This window comes from Bombus fervidus, chromosome 1, assembly GCF_041682495.2.
Source record: "Bombus fervidus isolate BK054 chromosome 1, iyBomFerv1, whole genome shotgun sequence".
Classification (NCBI taxonomy): domain Eukaryota; kingdom Metazoa; phylum Arthropoda; class Insecta; order Hymenoptera; family Apidae; genus Bombus; species Bombus fervidus.
This window is the reverse complement of record NC_091517.1, coordinates 7,289,410-7,316,365: the sequence shown is the minus strand read 5'-3', so window position 1 is coordinate 7,316,365 and position 26,956 is coordinate 7,289,410. Positions and strand designations below refer to the sequence as shown.

The following is a 26,956-nucleotide window of genomic DNA, read 5'->3' as shown; positions in this document are numbered from 1 at the left end:
TTCTAACGGAAAATACTGACGAATTATTGTAGAAGTGAAAATTAAGTTTTACCACACTCGATGATCTGACCTTTGGAAATTCTTGCAGAATATTACAATCATTTGAATAAAAAGTGATCGCATTTCGCAACGCTTGACTCTTTACTCTGAGAAAATCTCGTAGAACATTGAAAGAATTCGTTTCAAATGGAAGATGTTAGAAAATTAGAAAAGAGGTTCGAACACAGAAAACGGTATTCTGCGATGCTTAGCTTCCTGGCCTTCTAGAATTCTTGTGGAATATTGAAAGAATATTGAAAGAAGGGAGTACGGTATGAGTCTTGTGTTATGGTAAATGCTCTAGGACCTATAAGGGAATGAGTGAAAACTAGAAATATATAAGCCAAATCCTTTTTCTAGACTATGAAGCCGAAAAATAAATAGATATAAAGTTGCATTTCCCCGTTTATCATCCTTTCCTTTCTTTCTTTTGCCTTCGCTGTATATATAAAGAAAATATATGAAGGGAAAAGTAAATTTCATCACATTTGATTCTTTATAATTCTTGTGAAATGCCGAAAGGATTTGTAATAAAAAACAATGATAAATTAGAAGAGAAGTTCGCATTTCGCAGTGACTGGTTCTGATCTTTTGTAATTCTCGTGGAATATTGGAAGAATTTTAGTGACAAAATTTCAACGGTAGCGAATTTCTGTAAAAGAGAACTTTGAAAGGAAAACTAAATATATCCACATTTAAGTCTTTGATCTTCCGGAATTATTACGGAATATTGAAAGCATTCATTCTGAATGGAATACAACGAAGAATTAGAAAAGAGGTTTGAAAGAGGCAAACCTTATTAATAAGCGGTTAAGAATATTCGAATTAAGAGATAAATCTGAAGATTTAGATATTCGTAAAATGTATTACATACAATTTTATCGTTTAAAGTATAACGATATTTTTTTATCTTAAACATGTCAAATAGAAACAATTTGTTACCGTGATAAAAATTTTCTGCCAGCATAGAAAAGTCAAAGAAAAGTGAAATAAAAGAGATATTTCAAGTTTCAAAATTTTCAAATGATAATCAAATGATAAAATTGAGTGAAACGCTCAGATACTTTATACGAAGATATAAATTGTCGTTGTTATCTTTTATTAATAGAGTCAGCTGATCCTATCAGTTAAGCTTTTATGATGGTTTGTCAGAGACTGAGCAGTCGCTGAGACAAGTTTTGCATGATAGATAGTTGCGCTTAAGATCAAAGTTTCTTGCCAACGTCTCGAGACACAAGTAGATTATACGTTTCGTCTAATAAGAAAATGATGCATGATGGCAATCTTACTGGCTAATTCCACTTAGATAGTTGCGGTGATAAGTGATTTGTAATTCGTACACGACATAAGGAAACAATAGCAACCTAGCTAAGTTCTGATAAATTCTGATACTTAATCGTGAGTACTAGCAAAAGTTGTTAATTTAGTCGCTTCACAGTTGCATTTCAGACTATTTTCAATCGCCACGGAAGATTCTGTCATTATAAAAAGGTATTGTTGAATGTAGAAAACAAATGAATAAAAAAGCCTCTTATAGTAAATTATATAAAAATAAATTAATATTTGTTAGTAAAAGTTATTTGAAAATTGAAACTTATCATCTATAAATCTTTTCATCTGTATATCAATTCCCTCAAATGATTGCTCAACCAAATTGATTTAAAAGGTGTCGCAAAGGTCAAAGTCGGAAATAGGATCTTATTAGAAAATTGATCTTGAGAAGATTCTAACCACGAAGTAACAGTGCAAGTGTGTAACAACAAACATTTTCTTTAAATATGCTTAGAAAAAGTGAAAAATCTCATTGAAAGTTGAATAACATAAAAAATTGAATATCCTTCTATCCAAGTAATTATGAACTTGCATAGCATGTGCATTTTTGCAATTTTAAATTTCCTATAAATACATGAAAATCCGCGAACTAATCATTGGTTAAAATGAAACAAATAAAAATGAATTCATGAAAATGGATTCTATTCATAATTTATACGAAGAAATGGAAAATAATAGAAAAGCTTTCTCTAAGCTAACGTGAAACATTTCGAAGCAGCCACGAGGCCATTAATTCGGACAGTTTTCCGACAGTTGATGATCCAGAATCTCGACCCAATATTGCAGCAGAGAAGCCGCTCGCCTACCGAGTGGATCCATGTGCAGGCTAATTCGATTACGTATATACTCGGATCGTCTAGAACGGTATTATGGGGCACGACTAGGGCCAGGCGGCAGAATCTCGTTAGGACGCTCATCTCCCTATAGGGAATTGTTATCGTACTACCCATCAGTTGACTATACTGAAATTTTGCGCCGCGAAATGAACGACAAACGCAATTATGTCGACCAGTGAAGAATATCATCGTTACGAATGTTAGGACGTCTCGTTGTTTTAAATACACTACGGAAATATAATAGAAACGAATTATACTGGATTCGTAACTCGATATTTGTTAAGTGTCCATCTCATTAACGAATATACGGTAAACTGTGCTAATTACTTGTGACGCCATAGTGAGAAGGAAAATCTTACTTTCGAATGATAATCTGGTTTTATATGAAGTAAAGACAGAAAAGTAATAGAAGTAGAAAATGTTATCAGAAAGATAAAAGTTGGAAGACAGATATTTTTATACGAATTATAACGTGTATTCAGAGTAGCATGCAGAATACAGAAAAATTTATTAATGCAAACTATAAAAACAACAGTTAAGTATTTACTCTATCTCTTTTTTAGAAATATTCAAAGTTTAGATCAAAATATAAGCAAATATTTTTGTGAAATCTCGATTATTAGAATACTAAATAACGAAACGATTGATCAATTTAAATCAAATTATCGAAACGTCGATTGACAAAAGATTTTGTATCGTCATTTGGTGATTTGGTGAATCGTTTTAAACTGCGTTTAAAACCAGTGGTACGTTTCGTAAATCGTAAAACATGGAAATCACGGAATCACAAGAATCGCAAGGCAACCGAAGTACAATGTATTACACAGCGGAGTGGATGTTCGCAGTGAAAAGTGTCTGCCGCGGGGCTTCGCTGGCAAATCCAACTTCCTGTTAAATCACCCGTACGGATTAAACCACTTACCGATACAAGTTCCATCGGGGGTGGCCTCGTAGCCTGGCAGGCATGTGATCGACAAGCTGTCCAGTATCGGTTGATCCTTCAACTCCATTGGTTCGGCGCATCGATAAGATCCTGGCGTGTTGATGCAACCGTACCGGCACATTTCCGTTTGCAAATCTGGTTGGGCACACTCGTCCACGTCTAGGAAAGAAATGAAACATCCTGTTATTTCTTTTTCTATTATAATCGCTATAATTTTTTATCTTTTCAATAAATGAATCTTCCTAGTATCGATGTTACTTCTGTTATAACTCATCGAGATAATAATGGTGGGTACTTTCATGCTAAAACTTTTATTTATGTATGAAGAAGAGGATATTGTATGCGATTACATCACACTGTTTAATAGGAGGTAATAAAGGAATCTTTTTAAACGCGATAATTCATAAATTGTTGTACTTTTTGTTTACTTTAAATATTATTTTGCATTTTAAGAGAATTGCAGTAAGGAATAATAGAACGATAACAATCTTTACACCAAAAATTCATGGATATCCTTTTGTCACGTGACTCGATCTATGCTTAGATAAAACTAGATAAAAAATTTGATTTATTAAATAATAAATTGAAAACATGTAGCTGGCAATGTTTTACAAGCTTTTCCATTTAGATATATTTATTGAATATCGAATTTAAATTAAATATAAAAATTGATTGATATTGTATTCGTTCGAGTAAATGGTCAGAAAGAAAAGAAGCACTTTGAAAACGAGCTATTAAATGGCAGGTAACTTTTATTTATAGCTCATACACTTCTGACAATAGCATATTTATAATAGACGGAGACTTTTATACATTAGCCAAAAAGACGATTAAAATCCCAAAGGGAAAAAATGTCGTTTATAAACCTGTCATACATGCGTATTACACACGTTCTCGATTTCTCTGACGGGAGTAATTAAGAAGTCTCTTGACTGTGTGGGATGACGTTCCCAATTGTACGAATCGCTCATTTATTCGAATCGCTCGTTTACTCGCTCGAAACATATGATTATTCCGTATTTTTCACAATTCTTTCTTATAGCATATTATTAAAATCTGTTTTTGTCATTCGAATGTTCCAGGGGGGAACAATGGATAGGGCCAGGAAAGATGGCGAACGATCAGGAAATTCTATTACCTTGACAGGTCTTCCAATCGTCCTCTAGGATGAAACCATCGGGGCAGAGACAAAATACTCGTCCCATCGTGGAGAGACAGGTGTGGGAGCATCCGGCGTTGTTGACGCTACAGGGACCTGCATCCTGACACGTGTGGTTGTCGGCTGACAGAACAGTATCCTGTAGACCATCGCAGGAACATTCATAGCCGCCTATGGTGTTCCGACACGTATCCTGACACGGCCCGTGTCCGTTGTTCAACAGACACTCGTTAATGTCTGCATAATGAAAGCGGCCGAGTAATTTTATTTTACATATCCCATTTCACATTTTTCTCTTACATATAGTGGATCGAGTTTGAATTGAATTGACGCGGATATTGAAGGAGTGTACGACATTCTTGTTTTAGTTAATTACCTTCAAGAAGATGGAAAGTGGTGTAAATACATTTTTTATTTGTGACAATGTGTATTTAGTTAATTAATTTTGAAATTTCCATCTAGTAAACGCCTACATCCAATTTTTCTTGCATATTACTTTACGTTATCTCTTCTAATAAATTCTATCAAACTATCAGAATATTGTAATACAATATTCATTAAAATATTATTTACACCAGTTTCTGCGTGGTACTTTCAATTACATAAATTCTTAAAACGTAAATTTTAAGAACATATTGACATAAAAGAACATTCGAAATGAATTACTCGATACAAAGGATACTAAAATAAAAACAAATTAAACAATTTAAATTAAACAAAACATTTAAAAAAAGCGAATTGACAATATTTCTAAGCAAATAGGAAACACACGATCGAAATTCCAACTATAGTCATGAATGAAACAGCATAGGCTTTTTCGCGATGTTTACACTTGTTGCTTTTTCAAAGAGAAGAGCAGAGAGAGAGAAAGACAGAACGATATTTTTGTTTCTCGGAGGATGTATATCCAGGTGCAAATAACTCACCCTTGCATGCGAACCTGTCTTCGTCTAGTTTCATCCCTTTCGGACACTCACAACGAAAGGATCCCGGCGTGTTCACGCATTTATGTTCACAACCTCCCTTGTTATCCTTGCATTCGTTCACATCTGAATTTTAACGAGTACGTGTAATTTCTGAAATTTAGCTAACTTCCGTGATGGTCTGCGTTTCCGATCTCATTTTATAGCGCGGTTAATCCATTATAAGTATAACAATACTTTAACACGTATATATCGTGTTTCTTAAATATTTTTTCGCAAAGAATTATATACGAGCTAAATAGTTTTAATGTAATACCCCCGATTTAATATTATACGATACTTTTAAAAAATTACGAATGTGGCATTTCTTAACTTTTTATCTGATTACTTTCAAAAATATAATCGTTTCAATAGTAAAAGGAATCTGTTTTTTAAATAAATAACTCTTATTTCTTATTTATTATTTCGTTAAAATTTTCTCGAAAACTTGATGCAATCTACATGATGTGGAATGATACGAACGAGATTCGAAAAGACAAAATAAAATTCTTGAATGGGGAAAAACATTTCCGAAGAATATGTAAATACACTGAATCTCGTTGATAGAAATTTAGTTACTTTAACGTTTCATTCTATTCGTATTCCTTGTTCCTCCAATTTATTCGAGTCAGTGATTCTTTTATTTTGTACGTATATACATGTATACCTCGTCGAATTGAGTGGAACTTTGTTTTACTAGACTCGGTTAAGCTGGACTTTTAACTAATTCGGATTATCTGTCTTTACGATTCGCTTAGATTAACGACATTTCCCCGTTCGCTACAAGCTAATTTTTCCAAGAGTCCGTTAATTCGAATTTATGCTTGATTTAAACTACTTTCTCATTCAACTTAAATCAACAAACTTTCATTCAATTTGTGTTTTCCTACGCTTTTAATACAATTTTCACCCGAGAATTCTATAGTCTCATTTACATTTAATTATCGCGAATATATAATGATAATTTTTATTTAAAGAAATTTCCCGAGAGAAATATTTTAATTTAAAAAATTTGCTCTTGATTCCTTGTTTCTTTTGACATTTTAAACTGAACCAACGTGATTAATATCGAAAAACAGCTTGTGAATCCATTTCTGAAATTAAAATCTATCTTGCAATAAACGCGAAAAACATTGAGAAAAAAATAAAAACAGTGCGACATTGTCGATATCCAACGTCCCTTTCATTTCAGGATATACAAACGAACTTTGAAATAATAATTTATAATCGCCCTTCAGTTTTATGAGAAACGGACGCTAATACATTCCACGGGCAAACAAGGAAGGATTTCTGAAACGAAATCGTTGATGTTTTAATACAGACAGGAAGAACTTGTCTCCTACAGAACGCGGAAGCCGTCAATATTTCAACGAGTATCCTGTCGATATTTCATCTCGAGACATTTCTTTTTCACCACTTCGACAGCTCGTCTTCCGAGGGAAAACGGTATCGTTTCTACGTTTTAGTATTCATACCGCTTAAAAAAAAAGAGAAAGAAAAAGGAGAGGAATAAAAACGTGAGAGAAATCTTCGAACCGGTGGACTATCAAAATATTATTAGATCGCAAAATGTTATGATTATTTTACAGCATGTCGACATCGAGAACGTTTTGCGTTTCTCACGAGTAATGATCTTATAAAAGCTTGTTCTGGAAATATTAATCAATAAAATCATCTGATCGATAAACTAAAATTATAGTAAAATATAAAATATGTAAATTAGAATGAAGGAACATAAATTTAAAAAATTAAAAGATTATTGCTTCTATTTAAAAGATTAAAGAATATTTTAACACTTAATTGTCCATGTTCGTGCATACAATATACTCCGATTTTTAGCTTTCTACATTTTAACCGCTAGCAAATAGAATGGAAGATTAACGTTTCGAAACAATTTGTTACGCAACGCTGAATACAAAGATGAACGTGATATAGTCTCTGATTTATGTGGTTAAGCGTTTCATATATGCTTGATAATGTGTAATAAACGCAATTTAAGCTATAGAAACACATAATTTCTATGAAACATTATAATTCGATTACCTTATACTTAAAACGCTAAATATTCCAAATATGTAATATTGAAAATTGAAAATTTTAAATATTCAATTCAAGCAGCCGTTTTTGTTCATCAAGCAAATATGCTAATAACCTATACAAGCGGTTGATGCGACAATAAATAATAAAAAAATAACATTTTGATAGAATAACAGGTAAAACATATAAACATGGTCAGTTAAGTATTACGTCTAGATTGTGGATATTTATGGATTTATGACTAGTCTGCATTTTCAGAATAAAGCATTCTTTTATATTCAAGTTTCAATTTCTTATCTGTGTCTGCAAAAATATGAATAATACAATATACATAAATATCCACAGCTTGGTTATATCATATCAAAATAATAAGAGGCAAACAATTGATAAAGCGAAGATACTCAAGCATAACTCACCGATACATTTATCATCTTCTAACCGGAAACCCTTGTAACAGGAACATACTGGCCTGCCATCGACTTCTTTGCAAACATGGTCACAAGAAGCGTCGATACACACACCTTCAAAATTCGCTTTGATCTTGCACTTTGGAAGTTGCCCTATCCATTGACGATTTCTGCAAAGTAGTCTAGTTATTGTGCTCACCATGTAGTACCCTGGAGCACACTCGTAATCTGCCTCCAAATACTCGTGGCCTGGTATCGACGATCTTGGAAAAATAGCAATCATATACTTTTAAAAATTTGCAAAATGATATAATAAACTTTATATAATGTGCATGGCATGATAATTCATTATCTACATTGCACGATTAGAATTATTTATCATCATCTACTACTTAATCTTTGATTCACCTACGTAAATTGGTTTTTCTTGATTTCTCCAAAAAACTAGCGGAAAAGACACTTTAGAAGTTCGTAGCCGAGAAAGTGAAGTACAAAAGAGCTTTTGTAATAAACTTTTGTTTGCATTGGTTGCCCGTGGAAATTAATTCCCTGATTGGTTACTGCCCCGACTGCAAAAGTTTACGCTGCTGGTAGATATACAATAGCTGATCGATAGTTTCCAACATGATGATGTAGACTCTCGCGAAAGAGTTTATGATCCGTTATAAACCCGTAAGTCTATCAAATTCAGTAACATAATTGAAATACAGCTTCCTCGTATAACACATAATAGGTTTAAAAATCTTTGAAAAATATTATTACAAGAACCACTCCCAGACTCGTAACATTTTCATTACTATATTCTACCATTCAAATAATTAATTTATGGTGAATAAAATAAACTAAACTGTGAAAGAAATTTCATATACGAGACATTATTTATCGCAATAATTTCTAATAACTTATGAAGCATAAATATAGAAATAAAATAAGTAGAGAATAAAAATATGAAATACATACATTTAAATAAGATACATATATATATTAAATAATATATAAACATAAAAATAAAATAACAATAAAAATATTTAACGTAACAGGATATTGAATATAAAAATTACATAATGAAAGAGGACAAGGTACATTCAAATCCTCATAATCACTCATTGCTTCTTAGAATCGTTATCATTTTTCCAATGTTGTTCCTAATACGTTTCCAAACTTTTGACCTTCCTTGTTCTTCTGATTCAACATTCGATAGAATCGAGATTTACTTGCCATTACAGTCACTTGCCTTACTTTCACGATCTTCTTATATTTTGCAGCGCTGTCAGGTAATTCCAGCACGTCGAAGCATTGAAAAGTTCGGGACCCCCGATCCAAAACTTTTCTGGTTCTACAATCCCGGCTACGAACTTGTCCCAGTAATTCAGTTTTCTGACGAAAGAGGAGAAGGGAGTGGAAATTTCAAGCAGCAATGGAGGGACGTTTCACGGCGTAGACCAGAGGCGTGTGCTCGATTAAAGAACGGATCAAAGTAAAGGGGCAAAAGAGAGAGCCTTTGAAAGGAACCTTTCGCTACCAACCGGAGAAGGTTCGTTTCAAACAGAACGAACAACAAGAACAGCAATTATAGACTTTTTCATCTGAGTCTCCCAAGGAGAAAAAAACGCACACTTCCTTAAAGATTTTGTACAAAATGCTCAAAACGAAACGTTCGTTCCATATATCTGATAGAAGCCACGCGTTTGTAAATCAATTTTTCCTTTTTATTATCGAGAAAGTTTGAACACCTCGAAAGATTGAAAATATTTGAAAGTTCACTACGTACCGCTTAAAAGTATATTAGTTTTGTTGAAGTGTAGGTAACCTTTAATTATGATATTAATTATGTGTTATGAATTATTATCTGTACATCAAAATTATGATCACTGTAACTACGTATAATGGCATATTATGATTAAGTTGATTTTTGTGAATCAACATGCGATAATAAAGTTGGTGTTTATAATAGTCAAACTTTATGTTATTATTTTGTTACTTGACAAACTCTGTATCATTTATCCACATGAAAATGTGCAAATACTTATATACGGCAATTCGCATGGTAAATGAAACATAAGAAAAATCATTTTCTTGCCACGCCAGAGAAAAAGGTTCTCTACAATCTACAATCCCAGCAAAAGTTTTAGATTTCTTAAAATTCTGAAAATTGTCAAACGTTCCCGAATAAAGTACAATAAAACTGATTTAATGTAGAATTTAAAGTGATTTTTTACTCCGGATGTTTTAATTAATATTATAATATTGTGCTTATATCAATGAAAATAATTTGAATTTCTCAAAATGAATCAACATTTCAATTTAATTACGCGATCATGATTGTTATATTAACGTAATAATTATCATTAATTAATCCATAACATCAGTTAACGAACAAACCATTCCAAGGAACATTTGGTTAATTAAACCACATAGAATCTTGTAAACCAATTCAAATTATTAGCTTTTATTTTTAAATCAATGCAATATGTAGCTAATTTTATGCAGGTAATGTAATGTATGCATTATGAATATGTTAAGCAAATAATATTATACGCTCCTATTTAGGTTTCCACTTAAATAAAAATAAACGAAAATGAATCAGCTATACTATTCATCGGACAAATGTTAAATCTAACTCGATTGACTGAAATATATCTAAATTATTGTTTGCCAACACATGAATAAAAACTCTAGATGTATGAAACTCGCATTAATTACTTCCGTTCTGGCTCTACTCTATCACGAAAACATAATACGCGCGCAAGATCCATCGTCATAAGAGAAATCGCATTGACTGAAACCAGGTACCTGGCCGGCGTTCGAGATGAGTTGAATTATTCATGCTAAAAGCCACTTACTTTACATATTTGATCAGTGCATGGCGGGCAAGGGGTGCCGGCACGAACGTCCCGTTTATGCATGATAAATCCCCTCTCGTATCGTCCTCGTACGCCGCGGTGCTGCTCATCGTTTCCGTACTCTTCTTTCCGCCCAACCTATCGAACTCTACTCCGTCGATTATGGGTTTCCCATGAAAATGCGATCCGCCAGTTTTCCTATGCTCGATTTCGTCCCGCCTGGGTACCATCGATAACTTCAAGCTCGACGTCATATAAGCGTTGTAATCCTTCAAGGTCCTCGCCAGCACCTCGTTCTCCAAATCCAAAATAGGTAAATCCTCTTCCGTCCGTGAATAACCTAACATTTTATCGGCGTCGTACCTCGAGTTGCCAAACTTCGACTCGTTTGTATTTGTAGAACCATCCTCTTTATGTTCTGTATTCTTGTGAGAGGATTTCGGCACGGAACTACCCAGGATACGGTTCTCCAAGCTGGCAGGGTCTTCCATCTGCGTCCGCGAGATCTCTTTTTCAAGCTGCTTCGAGAATTCCCTTTCGACGGTGTCTTCGTACATCTTGTAACGCGATGTGGTGTGCGTGGACCGTTTCGTGGCCTCGGTAGTTAATTGGTCCTGAAGATTGAACGGCGAGGTAACGTCAGAACCGTTCGAGAGATTCTGGTTACCTCTCCCGGTCACGTTCGAGGAGTCGTAGCCGGAAACATTGTCCTCCGCCACGTGACCATCGATCTTGCCAAGCAGTAGCGCTGCGGGCACATCGTTCATTCTTCTTTTGAACTTGGACGTCCTACGCGCCTCGTTTTTCTCTCCGTTCTGCTTGGACCTCTTCCTTCCACGCTTTCGTTCGCGATTTTTTCTCCTTCTCCGACGCTCGACGCGATACCTCCTCGCAGCGGTATCCTTCGATTTTTTCGTTTGGCCACCTCGTTTCCCCCTGATCTCATTCTCGTACACCTCCTGCGTGTTCTCACGCTGTCGATCCACATCGGAGTTCTTCGAATCTTTGTTTCTACGTCGTTTCTTACGAGATCTGTCGTTGATATCCCCCTTTCGACGGGTGATAGACGTTGATGCTGCTGAAACCAGGGATTTTATGTGAAAATACGATGTAAACGTGTGAAATGGAGCTGACAACTTTGTTTTTGCTAATATCCGGATAGTTTTCTTACATAGATAGCTATAGGTAGCTTGGATTTAGTCATTTTCGTTTAAAATTGTTTTAAATCTTTGATAATTAGACTGTGGATATTCGTGCATTTATGGAAAATTTGAAAATATAAAAATATATACAAAAATATATAAAATGATATATAATATATAAAAATATATAAAAACAGCCATTCAGAAATTTGGATGAAATAAATCACGAGTTAGAATCAGTATGTTTGTTTGTGTTCTTAAAAATATGAATTTATATCAATACCCATGTTTTATTGATAACAAATTTTATGACTGTTTTTATGCTATTTTTAATTCTCTTTAAAACGCAACAGTTGTGCGCGTATAAGCGGATTATTTTTGCAATAGTGTAAGTTTAATCGCTTAAATATGGAAACATAAATTAGGAAATAAATAGTATGCAAAGTAGACTATTTTTGGATTAAATGGCAGCGCATTGAATGTCACTATAAACTGCTATACTATAAAAATCATTTTCCATGCATGATAATTTGGAAGACAGCCAACGATGCGTTTGTCACGCACTGGTCCGTATGTTTCTTCCCTATTTAAAGTAGGCATTATCTTCCCTATCGCGATTCAGCCATTACACACTCGTCCATTTCTTCATCCACGGTACTTCACAATTCTTTTCTATTTCCATAACAACCTTTTAAGAATAGCTGTTTCTAATTTTCTAAAGATACCATACACTTTTCTCCAATTTTTATTTCTCTATCTACGCTTTCCTTAATATATTCGCTTGGACCAACAATAATCCCCAAGGAGTCGTTACTGTCGTCTCGAAATTTAGTCTTTATTAGCACTCATTCCATCCGTCCGCCATAAGGTTTAGTGTTCTCCATCAACTTCCTTATTTTTACGATGTATTATTTAAGTCAAAGCGCTGCTTGATTTTATTAACGGTAATGATTAAACAAACGTTGGAACACGCAGGATTTCCACATGCGTCACTCGAGGGTATGCTCCGTATTTGCGAGTGACCTTCAGTTTGGGGGCAATCAATTCTCACTTTTCCTATCAATTTCCAACCAATTAGCAGCAATGACTGTTGCCCTTATTTCCTCGTCGAAAATTGCAATTGACGGATCCGCTTGTCCTATGTTCTAGGCACATCATCTTTACCACATGCGTCACCGATTCCTCATTTACACTCAGCTCTCCGCACAAAACACACTGAAAAACGACACTGATCCGCTTACACTCAGTATTCATCCGCACATTCAGTCTTCAGTCTTAGAAGGTGTTCTTTACGAAGTATATAGCTATTTGTAAATTGTAAAACCCTGTGTCAGATTCTATCTAAATATCCCTATCATCATAATCGAAGTAGGGAATCGGCTGATTCGTGGTGTCGATACTAATCAAGACGAGAATTAACGATTCTCGTTGACAAATCACACTGCAGATGCGCCTCCCCGCGAACACAATCGAGCACACTAATTTATGTATGCTCCAACGTAAACTCTGTCGTTTGCTATGCAGTAAATTGAAACAATTTCTGCTAGCAATCAAATAATATTTAATTTCTCCGATGACATTTATTAATAGTGATTTGCCTAATCTATTTTTAACAACAAAATACATATATGTAATATAATGCATATTGGTTTCTATCCGTAGCAATTATTTGTTTATTTAAACGTTCTCATTAAAGTACTAATTTAATGTAATTATTCGGATGATAACAATCTATATAAGTAAACAAATAAAAAAAATAGGTATATAAAATAAAATTGAAATTCTGATTTATGATATAAAATTGATCATAAAAAACTTTAATTAAAGAAATTTAATATTACATATGTAGAAAAATGTAGAACTTCTAATTATGCAACATTTCAATTAAAAACTAAATAATAATCATAATAAATATCTATAACCAATCTATATTGTTTGTAATACTTATTGACAAAATTTCACTTCTATTTTATCGTTTAACTCCTCTATAAAAGATTTTAGACAAAATTACAACTGTTAAAATTTTTAAAACAAAACAATCTTTCCTAGAAATGATAAAACTCAACTTATTATTTCAACTGAGATGCTAATAACCTATTTATTATGTAGTAATTCATGGCAACTGTAAATGATTAATTATAAAAACATATTTAATTTCTCATCCTGTTTAGATACAATTTCAAGCACATAAATTATTCTAATGCGTTACAATATGTCAAAACTACCGAAACAATAAATGCTTTAATTCGAATCAATACTGCGTTCATAATAAATTATCAACACAATCCTCTGTAATCATTCTTTGAAACTAATGAAAGCAGCCTTTGAAGAGTGGAAACAAATAAAGCTGTAAAGCTTTATTTCCACTTTTCATTTACAGCACGTAAGTTACACGATCATACCTGGGGCTCTTTCGGTCCGATTTAAAAAGCAAACATTTTTACTCACTGACATTCAAACGCTGCCGAAGCGAGGAGTTGGAAGCATCTTCTGGTGGAACGAGGACCTTGTCCCTATTTCCGTCAGCCCGAGGCGCTGTTTCCGCTTCCGTCTCCGGCACCTCTGCCGCGTTTCGAGACGAGAGGGAGCTCCTGTCCTCATCGAGCACCTTTTTACCCTCGAGAGACGCATCCCAGCTAATGGACAACATAGCCAACCGTTATTTCTCTCTTTCTTTCTCGACAAAATAAAATGAAATTATACCTGGCAATATAGGCCCCTTCTCCCTTTGGCATGTATAATGTTCTGTATCTTTTTAAGTTTTAACCTCTTTTAATGTTTCTATTGTAAACGGGTGGGATTTTGTAGAAGGAATTGAAAGTATCTGAATTAAAGAATTAAAAAAGTAATAGGTACACATCTGTCTTCCTGTGAAATTGTTCGAAAATTCTGAATTTCATGATTCGACACCTTTGAGAAGATAGTGAATGTGTTAAACGAATCTGATCCTATTAAATATACAAAAATCTCCGTTTCAATAACGTTCCAACAACGAGGACCAAGCGGTCTGATTGCATGCATAATTTCATAGGAAGCCGCGAAGCGTACTCAAAGAGTCTCAGCCATCCCAACTATCGTAATAACGACAAACGAGGGAAACTGTAACCACGGTCGTTAAACATTCCAGCACTTGTAAATGAAAATACCGTGAAAAGCTGGGATTCCTTTAGAAACGAAGACGCGTGCACTGCCTCACGAGAACGTCGAGCACGATTCCATCCTCCCGGGACCCTTTAGCTTCGGTAATTATAAGTCGTGCTAGTGTGTAATTGAGACAGGCGTTAGGTGGTGTGCGCGCTTTAACCGAGTTTCCATGACTGCGGTTCGACTGTGTTACGTATCAATTAGAAAGTTCGAGTGTGTAATACCACCGTAATACGACCGCCCTTATTTCGTGCGCCACCGTAATTATCGGTTCTCCAGAGTCCAACCGTTTGATCCTCGATGCCCACTCCGTGCACCGGAACTTGCGACTCTACTCCAACGACGATTTCCGCGACCATTCCATCGACTTTATTGAATTTGCCAAGAGGACTTGTTGCCCAGAAACAAGAAACGTGAGACACGTTCCTTCACTTTTCCTGCTCCTTTATTTTTTCTCTTCTTTTCCTCTTTTTTTTCCTTCGTCTTACTCCTTTTTTGGTGCAGCAACTTATCAGTATCGACATTTGTAAGTTAATTTTGCAGTTTGTGAAAAAGAGATAAGTCCATATATGAGGAATATAGGCACAGTGCAGAATTGTTATACGTATGTATTGTTATTACTATATGTATGTACATGGTTGACGTCTGTATTCATTAATATTTAATCATATAACAAAATCCTGATAATATTAACATATAATCGAAGCCTATGACTTTTATTAAACTACCAAAAAGTAATTATAGCATAAAACGTATTCTACGTATAATGTACAGAACTCTCAATGTAAGTGCATCCAGATAATTAGTAATTTTATAAATAGAAAAAAGAAATGTTTGGGAAAGAGCAAGAGAATAGAAAGCGAAGAATCAAAAATGAATTCAATTCAAAAAGACACATTAGTGTCAGCATGTTAATATGACATTTAGAGACAAATAGCCTGCTACTACCGTATTTTTGAAAGATTTGCCAAAGATGCCAACGATCTATACCACGTGCGACCTTAAGAATACATTTGGAAAGAATGTCTAGATTCGTAATTATATACGGACAACCGTAGGAAGTTAAAAGGTCGATTTCTGAAATGGTAATCGACCCGTTAGAGTATTGTTAGAGATTAATTTCATTATTCCAAAGTAGAAAGGATCTAGTTACAAAGTAGAAAGGACGACAATTTACCCTTTTGACAAAAAATCCCACATTTTTAGCAAACAACCACTGAAATATTTATAAGTCTGAAAATATATTTACCAAAAATATACTTGACATTGAATATAAAATTTAAATTATCTTGACAAATTTTGGCTATAATAAGGTTAATAGAGCTATAAAATAAAAAGGAATATATATGCTTAAAATATGTTATTTTAAGTTCAATTGGAAAGTGAGTTCACTTAAAACAATTGACACTGCTCCACAAACATAACGATCGACCTTGATAATTAACGAGCCAATTCGCTCATTAACTCTGATGTCACAGGCACGCGTTACACATTCCAGAGGGAGATCGGGCAATTGCTTTCAAACTGTAATGAATCATTTTACATAAATCACTGCAAATTCTTATGCCGAAAAAACTTTTTTAAAAAAATATTCTTGTCATTGTTCAGCGATGTACAACCTCCATGATTTATTTACATAAATTACTGCGAACTTTTACCGAGAAAAATTTTCCTAGAAAAATATTTTCAGTAATTTTACAGCAAAAAGTGATGCTTTAAAAAATGATAATCTTAAAAAAAACATGGTCCTAAAAGTGTTCAAACTATCGCTCGTCAATTTACAAGCCCGATTGATGTCTGTTTCTATTTCCTCGAACACAAAGCTTTCGATAACCGACAACGTTCGATCGAAGGCATCAAATATGCATAAAGTACTTACACATACGACTGATCCGCATCGTCAGCCTGCAGTTCGTCGCGCAGATCGCCTATTTTCCTCGTATCATCCCTGCTATTCGCCTGTTCCCGTGGACCTGCATTCTGGCAGCGTCCTGAAAACACAAAAATCGCATTGCATTCATTTCACGTCGAATATGAAACATTGTAATAAATCTAAAAACGACAGAAAAGCGCTACTGCAGAAAAAGAGAAACAGCAAGAAGTGTAGAGAGAAAGAGAGAAAAACACACACGCGCGCGATACTGCTGCGTCCGTACTGAACGCGGAACAGAGGCGTGAGAGTTTCCATTTCCGGCTGGCGGGAAGTTTCACCTGGCCGAGGAGGAAAGTTTTCTCAGTTCCAGGCCTTAGAACCTTTCTTTGGTTCCGCTCGCACTCCACCCGAAAGTCAATAGGACCCTCGCTACTTTGAAATGCCAGGAGAAGTACTTGCATACGCCCCTCGCCGTACCATCGTTTGAAAAGTCAGCTTTTCAACGCGATATTGAACTTTTTATCGCATCGAACGGGAGAGCATAAAAGGTTAAAGCGAGAGCCAGGCAGGAAACAAAGCGGCGGTTTGCAATAGTTGTTCTGCGTATAGATAGTCGTAGAAATCGTTGATCGAGATGCACATTTCACCGACTACCGTTGGAATTTGCTTACGAACCTTCTTCTATTTCGAAGGTTACGAACATGGCTTGCTGATACGCGATAGTTTTAAACGAAGCTGGCGTGAGTAATGTAGAAATCGGAAAACAATTTTGGACATAATGAACTCCATAAAAACGACGTAGCATCGTCGACGATTTTAACGGTACAGCTACTAAATCAGTCAAAATATCGTTTCATTATATCGGTTTCATTGTTCTTGTTTTCGTAATTACTAAAACGTAAGTACTTTCAACAAAATTAACGTTAAATTTTATCTTTACTTGTCTTCATCATTTCATTTTAATTATAATCATCTACTGTCCCTGGTCATTGATTTAAGACCACTCAAAATTTTCGCCGTTTCTTCTTTTTCATCTTTTGTAATAGCAGTTTAATAACAAGATTCTTACATAATAAAAAAACATAAACCAGAAAACATAATAAAAGTCTTCAGTAATACCAAGAATAACTCTCATTCGAACTAAACGTAAAGGAATAATTCAAACCTTAATGAAACATTAGAAGATGTACAGACACAACTATTAATTATTCGAAATGTCAATCAACAATTATCATAACTAAAATCACATCAACATTACAGTTAGTATTAAATTGTGTCTATGAAACCACAAATACTTAACTTAGCAAATTCTACAAATACATAACGCGATACGGAATAATACCAAAAATAGAAGATTACACTCACTAAGGACCATCAGTCAAGAGAACACGCAATGGAAGACTCATGAGATCAGTTCCAACAAAACCACGGTCGCATGGGACTACGTTCGACATGACCCTGGACTCATTCGACCAAGACCAACATAATCCCGAACCTCAAACCCTCGACAGGACCTTATAAAATGAGTCAAGGTGCTACTGGTCGCGGATTATGTCGAGCTTGGTCCTATGAATGCGTGGTCATGTTAAACCTAAAGTGGGGCGTCCAAAACTGATATGTGAATTTACCACCTCTATATTGGATAATGTTTAGCAGTGGAAATTGATTGATACTTTTATTAGCCATTAATCTGTTCGCAATCACAGACACAATTAGCAATGAACATGATATATAATGTTTACAAAAATTTATATTTGTATACCACTGTATTTATTATGGTATTTATTATATTTACATACAATTAATTAGAACCAAGTGTAATTTATCTTATAATTCAATAGTTAAAAAATTGAAAAATCTGAAGATAAATAGTTTGTCCAGTAACAAAATAATTCTATAATGTCTGATAATTAGAAATGCCAGTTTTATTGTTACATAAACATCAATTTAATCTAGTTATAATATATGTACTATAGTGTATAACTATGATCATTATAAGGAAGTTTAATTTATTATTTGCAGTTTGTTCTATCAATAATTTTATAATTAAGGATATTCATTTTTTTATTAAATATAGGTAAGTATCCAGATACTTTTAAACGATACTGTACATGCTATTGTGCTTCTCTTTCTATCTCTTAACAACTAAGTTTGCCATTGAATTCACAACGTGGTTTCACTCAACGAAAGACACAGACGTACTTTTATAATGACAGCATTAACGTTGACGATTACATAATTTGCAACCCATTAAATTGGCTCAATTCTGGTGTCCTTTTGGCACTTCTGGACTTGCTCTGTTACACCGTTATTTTTTTCTATCTGACTTCCTAAAAATTTATTTTGTTTCTGAATTTCTGAATTTTAAATTGAATGAAAAATATGAACGCTTTCAAAAACTTTGATAACATATTGTTGATATTATATAGTTAAGTCATACAATTGAAATAAATCGCATAATACTAAATTTATTAGATGCAATAGAGAAAAACATTTTTTCATTTTTGTATATGTACGAAATATGTATCTATAACACTTTCTCTCTTTTTGTTGTATTAAATTACATGCTTTGATGTTATTATATTTTATATACCACGTACAACTCCATTAAATCATTTAAAATATGGATATTTCACAAAATATTTTTAGCTTGCTGCTAATTTTTCAAAAAATATTTATAGAATATCTACAAAATATGTGTAACAATTTATTATATTATTTAATTTTTCTGTGTCCCACATTTCTTTCTTCTTTTATTGACAACGAGAAGAGAATAATGACTTATGTGAAATGTATGTATTGTTATTACTTGAACTTCCTTTTTATTAAATACATCGCATAAATCAGCTAACAGAACTGAGTGCATTTGGTATTTTAAATGATATTAAAATCGTAATAAAATATTGTATTAAATCGAAGAGTAAAAATTCAATTTTTTCATCGTCTACTTAATCTATCACCTCAAAAACAAAAACCTAACGTGCCCATAGTATGATTTGATAGCACTGCTACGTCTTTGAACTAGTAAGTACGTAACGGAAAACGTCTGATAAAGTTATGAATTATGATGCATTGGCCTTCGAAGCTCGTCGAGGTCGTTCAACATGGGATAGGTCAGTTGCTGGCTCTAACTCATTCTAACGGGGGCCGCGTACCATTCCCGCCGCCAATTCTACGTGAAGCGGAAATATAATGGCGTCGGTCTGATTCGGAACCTGAGGAGCACAGCTCCGTGCGCGGCAAACGTTACGAAACTGTTCAAAAGTAGATAAACCGAAGAAGCTGGTGAGAAATTTGCTACTGATACATTATAGGGATGCTATTAGGAAAAATGAAGAGCAATGAAAGCACGAATGATACATTCAAAACGTTTTAATGGACTCCGGTTTGTATGAAGATTTTGAATACAGTCATCAATGAGAATTATTTAGTCCGACGTTACATTACGCTGATTTAGTTTTTAATTATATTGAATTATTGAGATTAAATAAAAAGTTTTATTGCGTAAATTAATAATTTTGTAAAGTTACGGTAATCTTGATAGTCCGAATTAATAATTACACACGCTGTTCAATGGATCTCTATGCAGTTATGAAAAATTGTTAAGTACAAACATACACAGAATGCACGTAATATGCACAAATATATAAATATCAAAAATGTAGTATTTATTGGTTATGGGTAAAAATATAAATATCCATAAACATTCCCAATATATTGAGGCAAATCCACAAAAAAAGTTGAGGACACAAATACATATATATATTAAGAAAAATTGTTTTTTCGAGTTCTTCGAAATTGTTCTACGAAAACACATGTACAACGTTTCTAACGAAAGGACATCAAAAGAAATTATGTATGTATGTTACCACGGCGAAGACATTGTGAAAGAAATAAAATGTGTCACGCCCCGTGGTACATCGAGAAATTCGTCTGAGATCATCGGTTTATATAAAACTCCATTGACAAAGCGGCGTTTATACACAAGTATCAGGTCAACGCGCGACGACCGCAATTTTAAGTTTCACACCCGAGCTCAGACGCTGTATTAAGCAAATCCATATCGGGGAAGTGATGAAATGCTCACTTCTTCGTATTTTGCACGTGGGAGTTAATGCCGTATGCAGTGAAAGGAATCTTAATAAATATATGTTGCTTTACCTCGAAATAATTTCTAGCATATTTTCTTTATTTTATAACACGAAGTAAATTTAATGCAGGGATTCCTTAATAATAAATTAATAATTTTACCTTACGCAATTTTCTTTGTGAAGAATATCGATTATGAAGGATAATAAAATTTCATAATGAAGCATATACATGTTTTTAGATAATCTGATTGAGGTACTCATTTCTTACGTTTAATATAACAGATATAACTATATTGATATTGGAGTATATTAGTATTGCATCTATGAAGAAAGAATAATTTTATTTAGCTTCTACTTATTATTAGAATATTTTCTGCTTCAAATCTTTTTCATAAGTTACTCGTTTAAAAAGCTTCTGTAAAAAGTTCCTAATGTAAACTTTTGAAAAGCTTCTAACAAATAACTTTTCTTATTGATGAACTCGAATAATTTTCTACTTTAACATATTATTTTTTAAATTACTTTTAAACGTGTCAGTCACTACTCAATACCTGAGAAACTTTCAGACATTAATGTATAATGCATTCGAAATACATACAAATCAAACTCTAAGCCAAAACTACGAGAGTAGACGAGAAGTCAAAGGAATGTTTCACAATTTTGAGAGACAGAGTAATAGTGAAGCGAATCGTATGCGGAATGGTGAACCAAACGTTTATTTACACATAAAAAGTTACCCTACTGCGCCGAGAAAGTTTCTAATTGATTTTGCAGAGCGTTGCTGACTCCAACGCTGAAACCTTCCAATCTTGAATTATTGAGCTTGAAAGATACCTAAGCATCGTGGGTAGATTTAAGCTCTCTTCCTTACTATTTCATTTGCTATATCAATATTGAAATTGAAGACTATAGGTGCAATTATTAAACATTATAAAACTGTATCAAGATAGATGCACGAATATATATATATATATATATATATATATATGTTGTTCATTATTGAAAGCGTAGTATCAAAATCCTTCGATACTTTCCGCTCAGTCCACGTTCAACTAACACTATATACATTACTCATGAAAACATAAACAGTAGCTTCCACAAGATGCCTTACGCTCCCAATTAATTGGACGCCATTAACGAAAAACGTTTGACAATACGAAAATTCAAAGTAAGCTTGAAACTTTACAGAAATGTTACTTTAAGTGATGCTAAAGTATCATAATCAATTTTGTTTTATTAAAGGAACAGTCGTAAGAGTGCATCAACCCTTCAAAAAAATCGTGACATCTCACATTGTCGTGAATGACTATGTACAAAACATTGAAAAAGACTTGCACTGTTTCGTAAATATTCTCGGTAATATGGCAAGTTGCAATTTATTTAAGTGGGTAATTCCATCCCTAAGATCGTTTCTTTATTGAATCAAAAGATGGTTATTTAAATTATTTTCTTATATGAATTGTATTAGCGTTACTTAAATTATACACCGTGGCCCTAAAACAATTGAAGATAAACAGATCTTATATTTCAAAATAAGACGAAAATCAAGAATAACTTCCTGCAATTATATATTTCTGTCTAATGAACTGATGTATATTTGATACATTTTTTAATTCGGTTATTATGAAATTGAAGCCTGTAAGATAATTTTACTACTCTCCGTTCTCGTCTTACTTTGATGCGTAGAATCTACTTGACTTCAATAGTACGACGAATTTAAAACCACGATATATTTCTAAACATTTATAATTTAACATATCTATATATCGAAAAGAACATAAATTCAAAGTTGTATATTTCTTGATATCAGTATTCTGATAACAAAATTCTTGAAAAACATTAGTTTTTACGAAATGTACCCTCACTAACCTTAATTTTTCGAAACTCCATCTCCACGAAAAACGAGGAAGAAAACGAAGACATTTTGTCAAATTACCTTTTTCTTTTATTCTCATTTACTCTTAAAGTTGTAGATTAGCTTCCAGGGTCGCGAATTAGTCACAGAAACGTATAGTTTCATACTTTACTTAGACGCGAGAGTTCGGAGTGCTTAAAGCTCCTGAAAATGCCGAGGTAAGTCTTTCCGGCCCGCCTTTCGCGTGCACCTTTCGGTCTCTCGTTTTTCCCTCCTTTTTTGTCAGCTTACCTGAGCGGGTAATTAAGACGTTCTTCCAGTGTGAACCCGGGAAACCCGTGAATACCGAAATTATTCTTCGCTGTAGCGTGCGCACACAAGGCGAAACTTGCTGTCGTGAAATACACCGACACCTATGCAATGAAAAACTCAAACGATCCACCGAGCCCTCGAAGAAGAGACTTAACTTCGTCTGGGTTCCGTTTTAACCCTTTTTTCACCTAAGAAGATGAGGAAGTTATTCCAACTTTGAGCGACAGCTTATTTCATATTGGGATTAAAGGATTGAAAGATATACTAAAATTATTTTGTATTGAAAGTTTTTTTAACGAAGAAATATTTGGTAATGTGCAAACAAAGTTGAAATTATTATTTACCTTTTTTATTTTACATTTGAAGATTACGTGATAGAAATATCATGAATCTGCTTTTACTGATTTTTTAAGTTTTATGCTACTTGTTGGCTGAAAGGAAATACTTCAACGTGATACAATTAGAAAGTGGATCAATTTGTCAGATGCAAAGATATAAGTCTTGTAAAAATAGATAATAGATATATACATGCATGAAATATTACGCAGAACCCACGGCATAATTGATACTGTCACTATAACTGTTTCTTAAATGTTCAAGAGGATGAGGGAACGACATATCTAATCCGAAACCCAAATAAAAATACGAATCGGTTCATATGAAATTAATTAATAGCGTAGAAAATTTTCAAAAATATAACATTATATTCTCCTCCTGTGATCATCGTTTTAAAGAATATGTCAATAATTACAAAATTTCACAAATTTCCACTGCTATTTTTCCCTCGCTCGAATCCCATTTCCCATTTCCAGCAATTTACCCTTCGAAAAGGAGCAGCAAACATTCATTCTCCTAAAACCCTTCCCAGTATTTACGCAAGAAAGGAGAAAGAGAAGAGGTGAGCCCATCAGTCTACAAAGAAACTTATCAACGTGGCCGATAATAAAAATCTCTCGGCTCGGAGGATCGGCAAGAATTCAGGTCTGATCCATAGGTTCTCGCGCGAGAAGAGAAGCGTGCAAAAGGAAAACGTTAACGCATCCCCCGAGTTAATTTTGCGGTAGGGCGTGGATCCGGGAAAGGGTGAGCGTCTCTCGGCGAAGTTGAAAACGCTCTCCAAGTATCTGTCGGTTGAAAGTACAGACTTTCCACATTCGCAACACTTGCCACGATTTACTTGATTTAAGAGGCCGGGTTCGTTAGCCAAACATGTAATTAAGGCCGAATCGGAGATACTTTCGCGGTGCAAGAACCGGAGAAATCGATTCTGTGGACACAATTCGTACGCAGCTGCGATCCAGTTCCAGATTTTATGGAATGTTTGCGCCACCGACGAGTTTCAGTCTATCGGAAGTGCGAACTTTGCACAGCTTTTCGCGTAGATTCGAGAACAATTATGTCACCATCGACGCTTCGTTCCGACGATTCGGTATTCCATCATTGTGGTCTTTCATCATTCCTGGTTTTATGATAATGAATGGACATGGTTCAGGATGGAGAAATGGTGAAAAGATTGATAAATGCGTAAGAGGTGAGTTCATCGACCGTATTCTCTTTACTCTCAATTTTATGAAGCGAGAATGTCTTTATACTCCTGTTAACCATGCCACGATGAGGTTTAGGAAAACGAAAGATGTTAGATTTTAGCAAATGGAATAAGATTTTAAGCTTGAGTGAATACTTGAATCACATCTTAAATGTCATGTGCAACGCAATAATTAATACTTATTTATCATAAACAATTAAAACTATGTGTTTTTTTTTCATCTAATACCAGAAATACAGAAAATCTTGGGGGCAAAGAGATAATTATATCCTAAATCGTTCATTCTGAACTCTCCGTTATTTTCTAATATGTCGAAGCCTTAAAGATTATTAATTATTCCTTAACATATTTTATCCCTTATTATATGCTCCTTGCTACTTAACAAAGTTCATTTCTTATTAACATCCCTTGTCATACATCCCCTATATTCCTCAACAAACATTATCCCTTACTTAATTCTTTAATAAATAATCCTCCAAGCACCACATACAAGATACAAACATCAACTTTTCACTTTCAATATCACTTTCCTGAAAAGAAGTAAAATAACGTGCTATATATCGTGCGAACAAAAGAAGAAAGAGATGAGCGAACGCATTGACCTTGTTCCAACGACGGCGACAATAAAATATCGATTTCATCGTCTACACGTCTCGTGGCTAACTCGCGAACGAAGAAGCGTCGATAATAATTTTCACTGTTCGATTACGCCAATTATCGAAGAGAAACCCGTCGATCCGAGACGATCCATTTTCCTGATTCCATAATTCGCTTAAAAGCAACTTCACCTCCTTTCCACGGAACGTTCCCTGTTACGAAATGTGGCCGTGAAACGAAACAGCGAAACAGCAAAAGACGGCAAAAGAAAGAATCGTTCCAGGTGGAAACGATTAAAGCCGGCAACAAAGCCACGCCGACGGGCGATTGAGAGTAATTCGTTCGTTCCTCCATTGTAAGCGGTCACGCCACGCCGGCGAATCCATTGCAAAAGTTTAATTAAACCTTGACAAGGGGTGGCAGAGGGTGTCGTCCTTCAACAACCCTGATCCTTCGTACGTATACGCGACTTCACCAAGCTTTTTACGAGCCGAGGTGATCGACGGTTTGGATGGTTCTGAAGAACTCGATATGGAGAAACAAATCCCTTGAGTAACAACTGAAAGCTCATCTCGCCAATAAAATACAACGTGACGTCTTTTTCCCAGGGAAAGTTATTGATCTCCGCTGGATACGGGAAAGATGTTTTACGAGATAATTTTAATCGTAACGTGACACCCATTCAATGATACTGATATTGAAATTTAAGAAACTCTGTTGAGAAATTGGAAGAAAGAATTATTGCGTTTTCAGAAAATATTTACAAAATGTATATTATGATAGTGGGCACAATTGAGATAAAAAATTAAAGTCAAAATCAACGCTTTGACAATCTGATAATATATAGATAATATGAAGAACATTTTTCGTCTTTTATAATGGAGGAATTTTAAAATTCAACAGCTTGTGAATTAATTTTAAACTATTTTTCCATTTGGCTGTAGCTGACTATTAAATTTTATATCTTTTGAATCAATTTGTTGAACATTTGAAAGATGTTAATAGTTACTCAGAGAAAATCATAGCCATTTTGCATTTTTTAATTAATATTATGTAGACGCTTTGTATAAAAGAACATTTTTTACAATATAACTTAATGATCTTAAAATACTTCCATTGATATTCAGAGATCAATCACCGACATTATCTTGAAGCCACTAATCAAACCTTTCGTGAAAAGATAAAAAAAGATTTATTACCGAAAAACCACTTACAAAAGAAAACAAATTACAGAACATCCACAAATTACAGACTAGAAGGAACTCCTTAAATAATACACGTGACTTCTACGAGCACCTTGCAATTTCTCGCATAGACTTTGAATGCTCTATCGTACGAACGCAATATCAGAAAAACCTTTTCGTCTAACGTAGGAACACGAGAATTCAAATTAAATACATTCGATGAAAATTGCATCACTTATACTCTTCTGTACGTTCGAACATATGTGTTAATACTCGAACGAGTTACTTTGATAGATGTAAACAGGATGCGTTAATTAACGTGTAAGGACGACGATACAAAATCATCAACGTTTGTCGATAACAGGAACTTTTACCGTGAAATATTATTACTAAAGTGCGGATTTTTATGCGTTTATCTGAAACTTAAAGATACAAAAATACGTAGAGTATATATAATATGCAAAAAATATATAAAACGTCTGAAGTATAATATACATTATAACATTAAAGATTATAATATAATATTAAAAAATAATAAAATATCTAAAGTATACTTGTTATAATATTTGAAAAATAAAATATGAATTTGTATAAAAATCCACGGTCTAATTATAACATATCTAATTGTACGAATGGAGAACGAGCAACGTGAAG

The 26,956-nt window shown here is 34.1% G+C and overlaps 1 protein-coding gene across 3 annotated transcripts in view; it reads right to left on the bottom strand.

Moving 5' to 3' along the window:
* Positions 1–26,956, bottom strand: part of LOC139988044 (uncharacterized) — a 76,906-nt gene that overhangs the window by 34,894 nt on the left and 15,056 nt on the right. The window contains exons 2-8 of one of the 3 annotated variants that reach the window (XM_072004971.1): positions 16,724–16,835; positions 14,149–14,336; positions 10,559–11,636; positions 7,725–7,978; positions 5,236–5,358; positions 4,289–4,546; positions 3,130–3,309 (exon numbers count right to left, since the gene is read on the bottom strand). In XM_072004971.1, the coding sequence (XP_071861072.1) occupies positions 3,130–3,309; positions 4,289–4,546; positions 5,236–5,358; positions 7,725–7,978; positions 10,559–11,636; positions 14,149–14,336; positions 16,724–16,835 (2,193 nt within the window). The remainder of the gene's footprint in view (positions 1–3,129; positions 3,310–4,288; positions 4,547–5,235; positions 5,359–7,724; positions 7,979–10,558; positions 11,637–14,148; positions 14,337–16,723; positions 16,836–26,956) is intronic. The other 2 variants (XM_072004980.1, XM_072004988.1) reach the window with 2 other exon arrangements.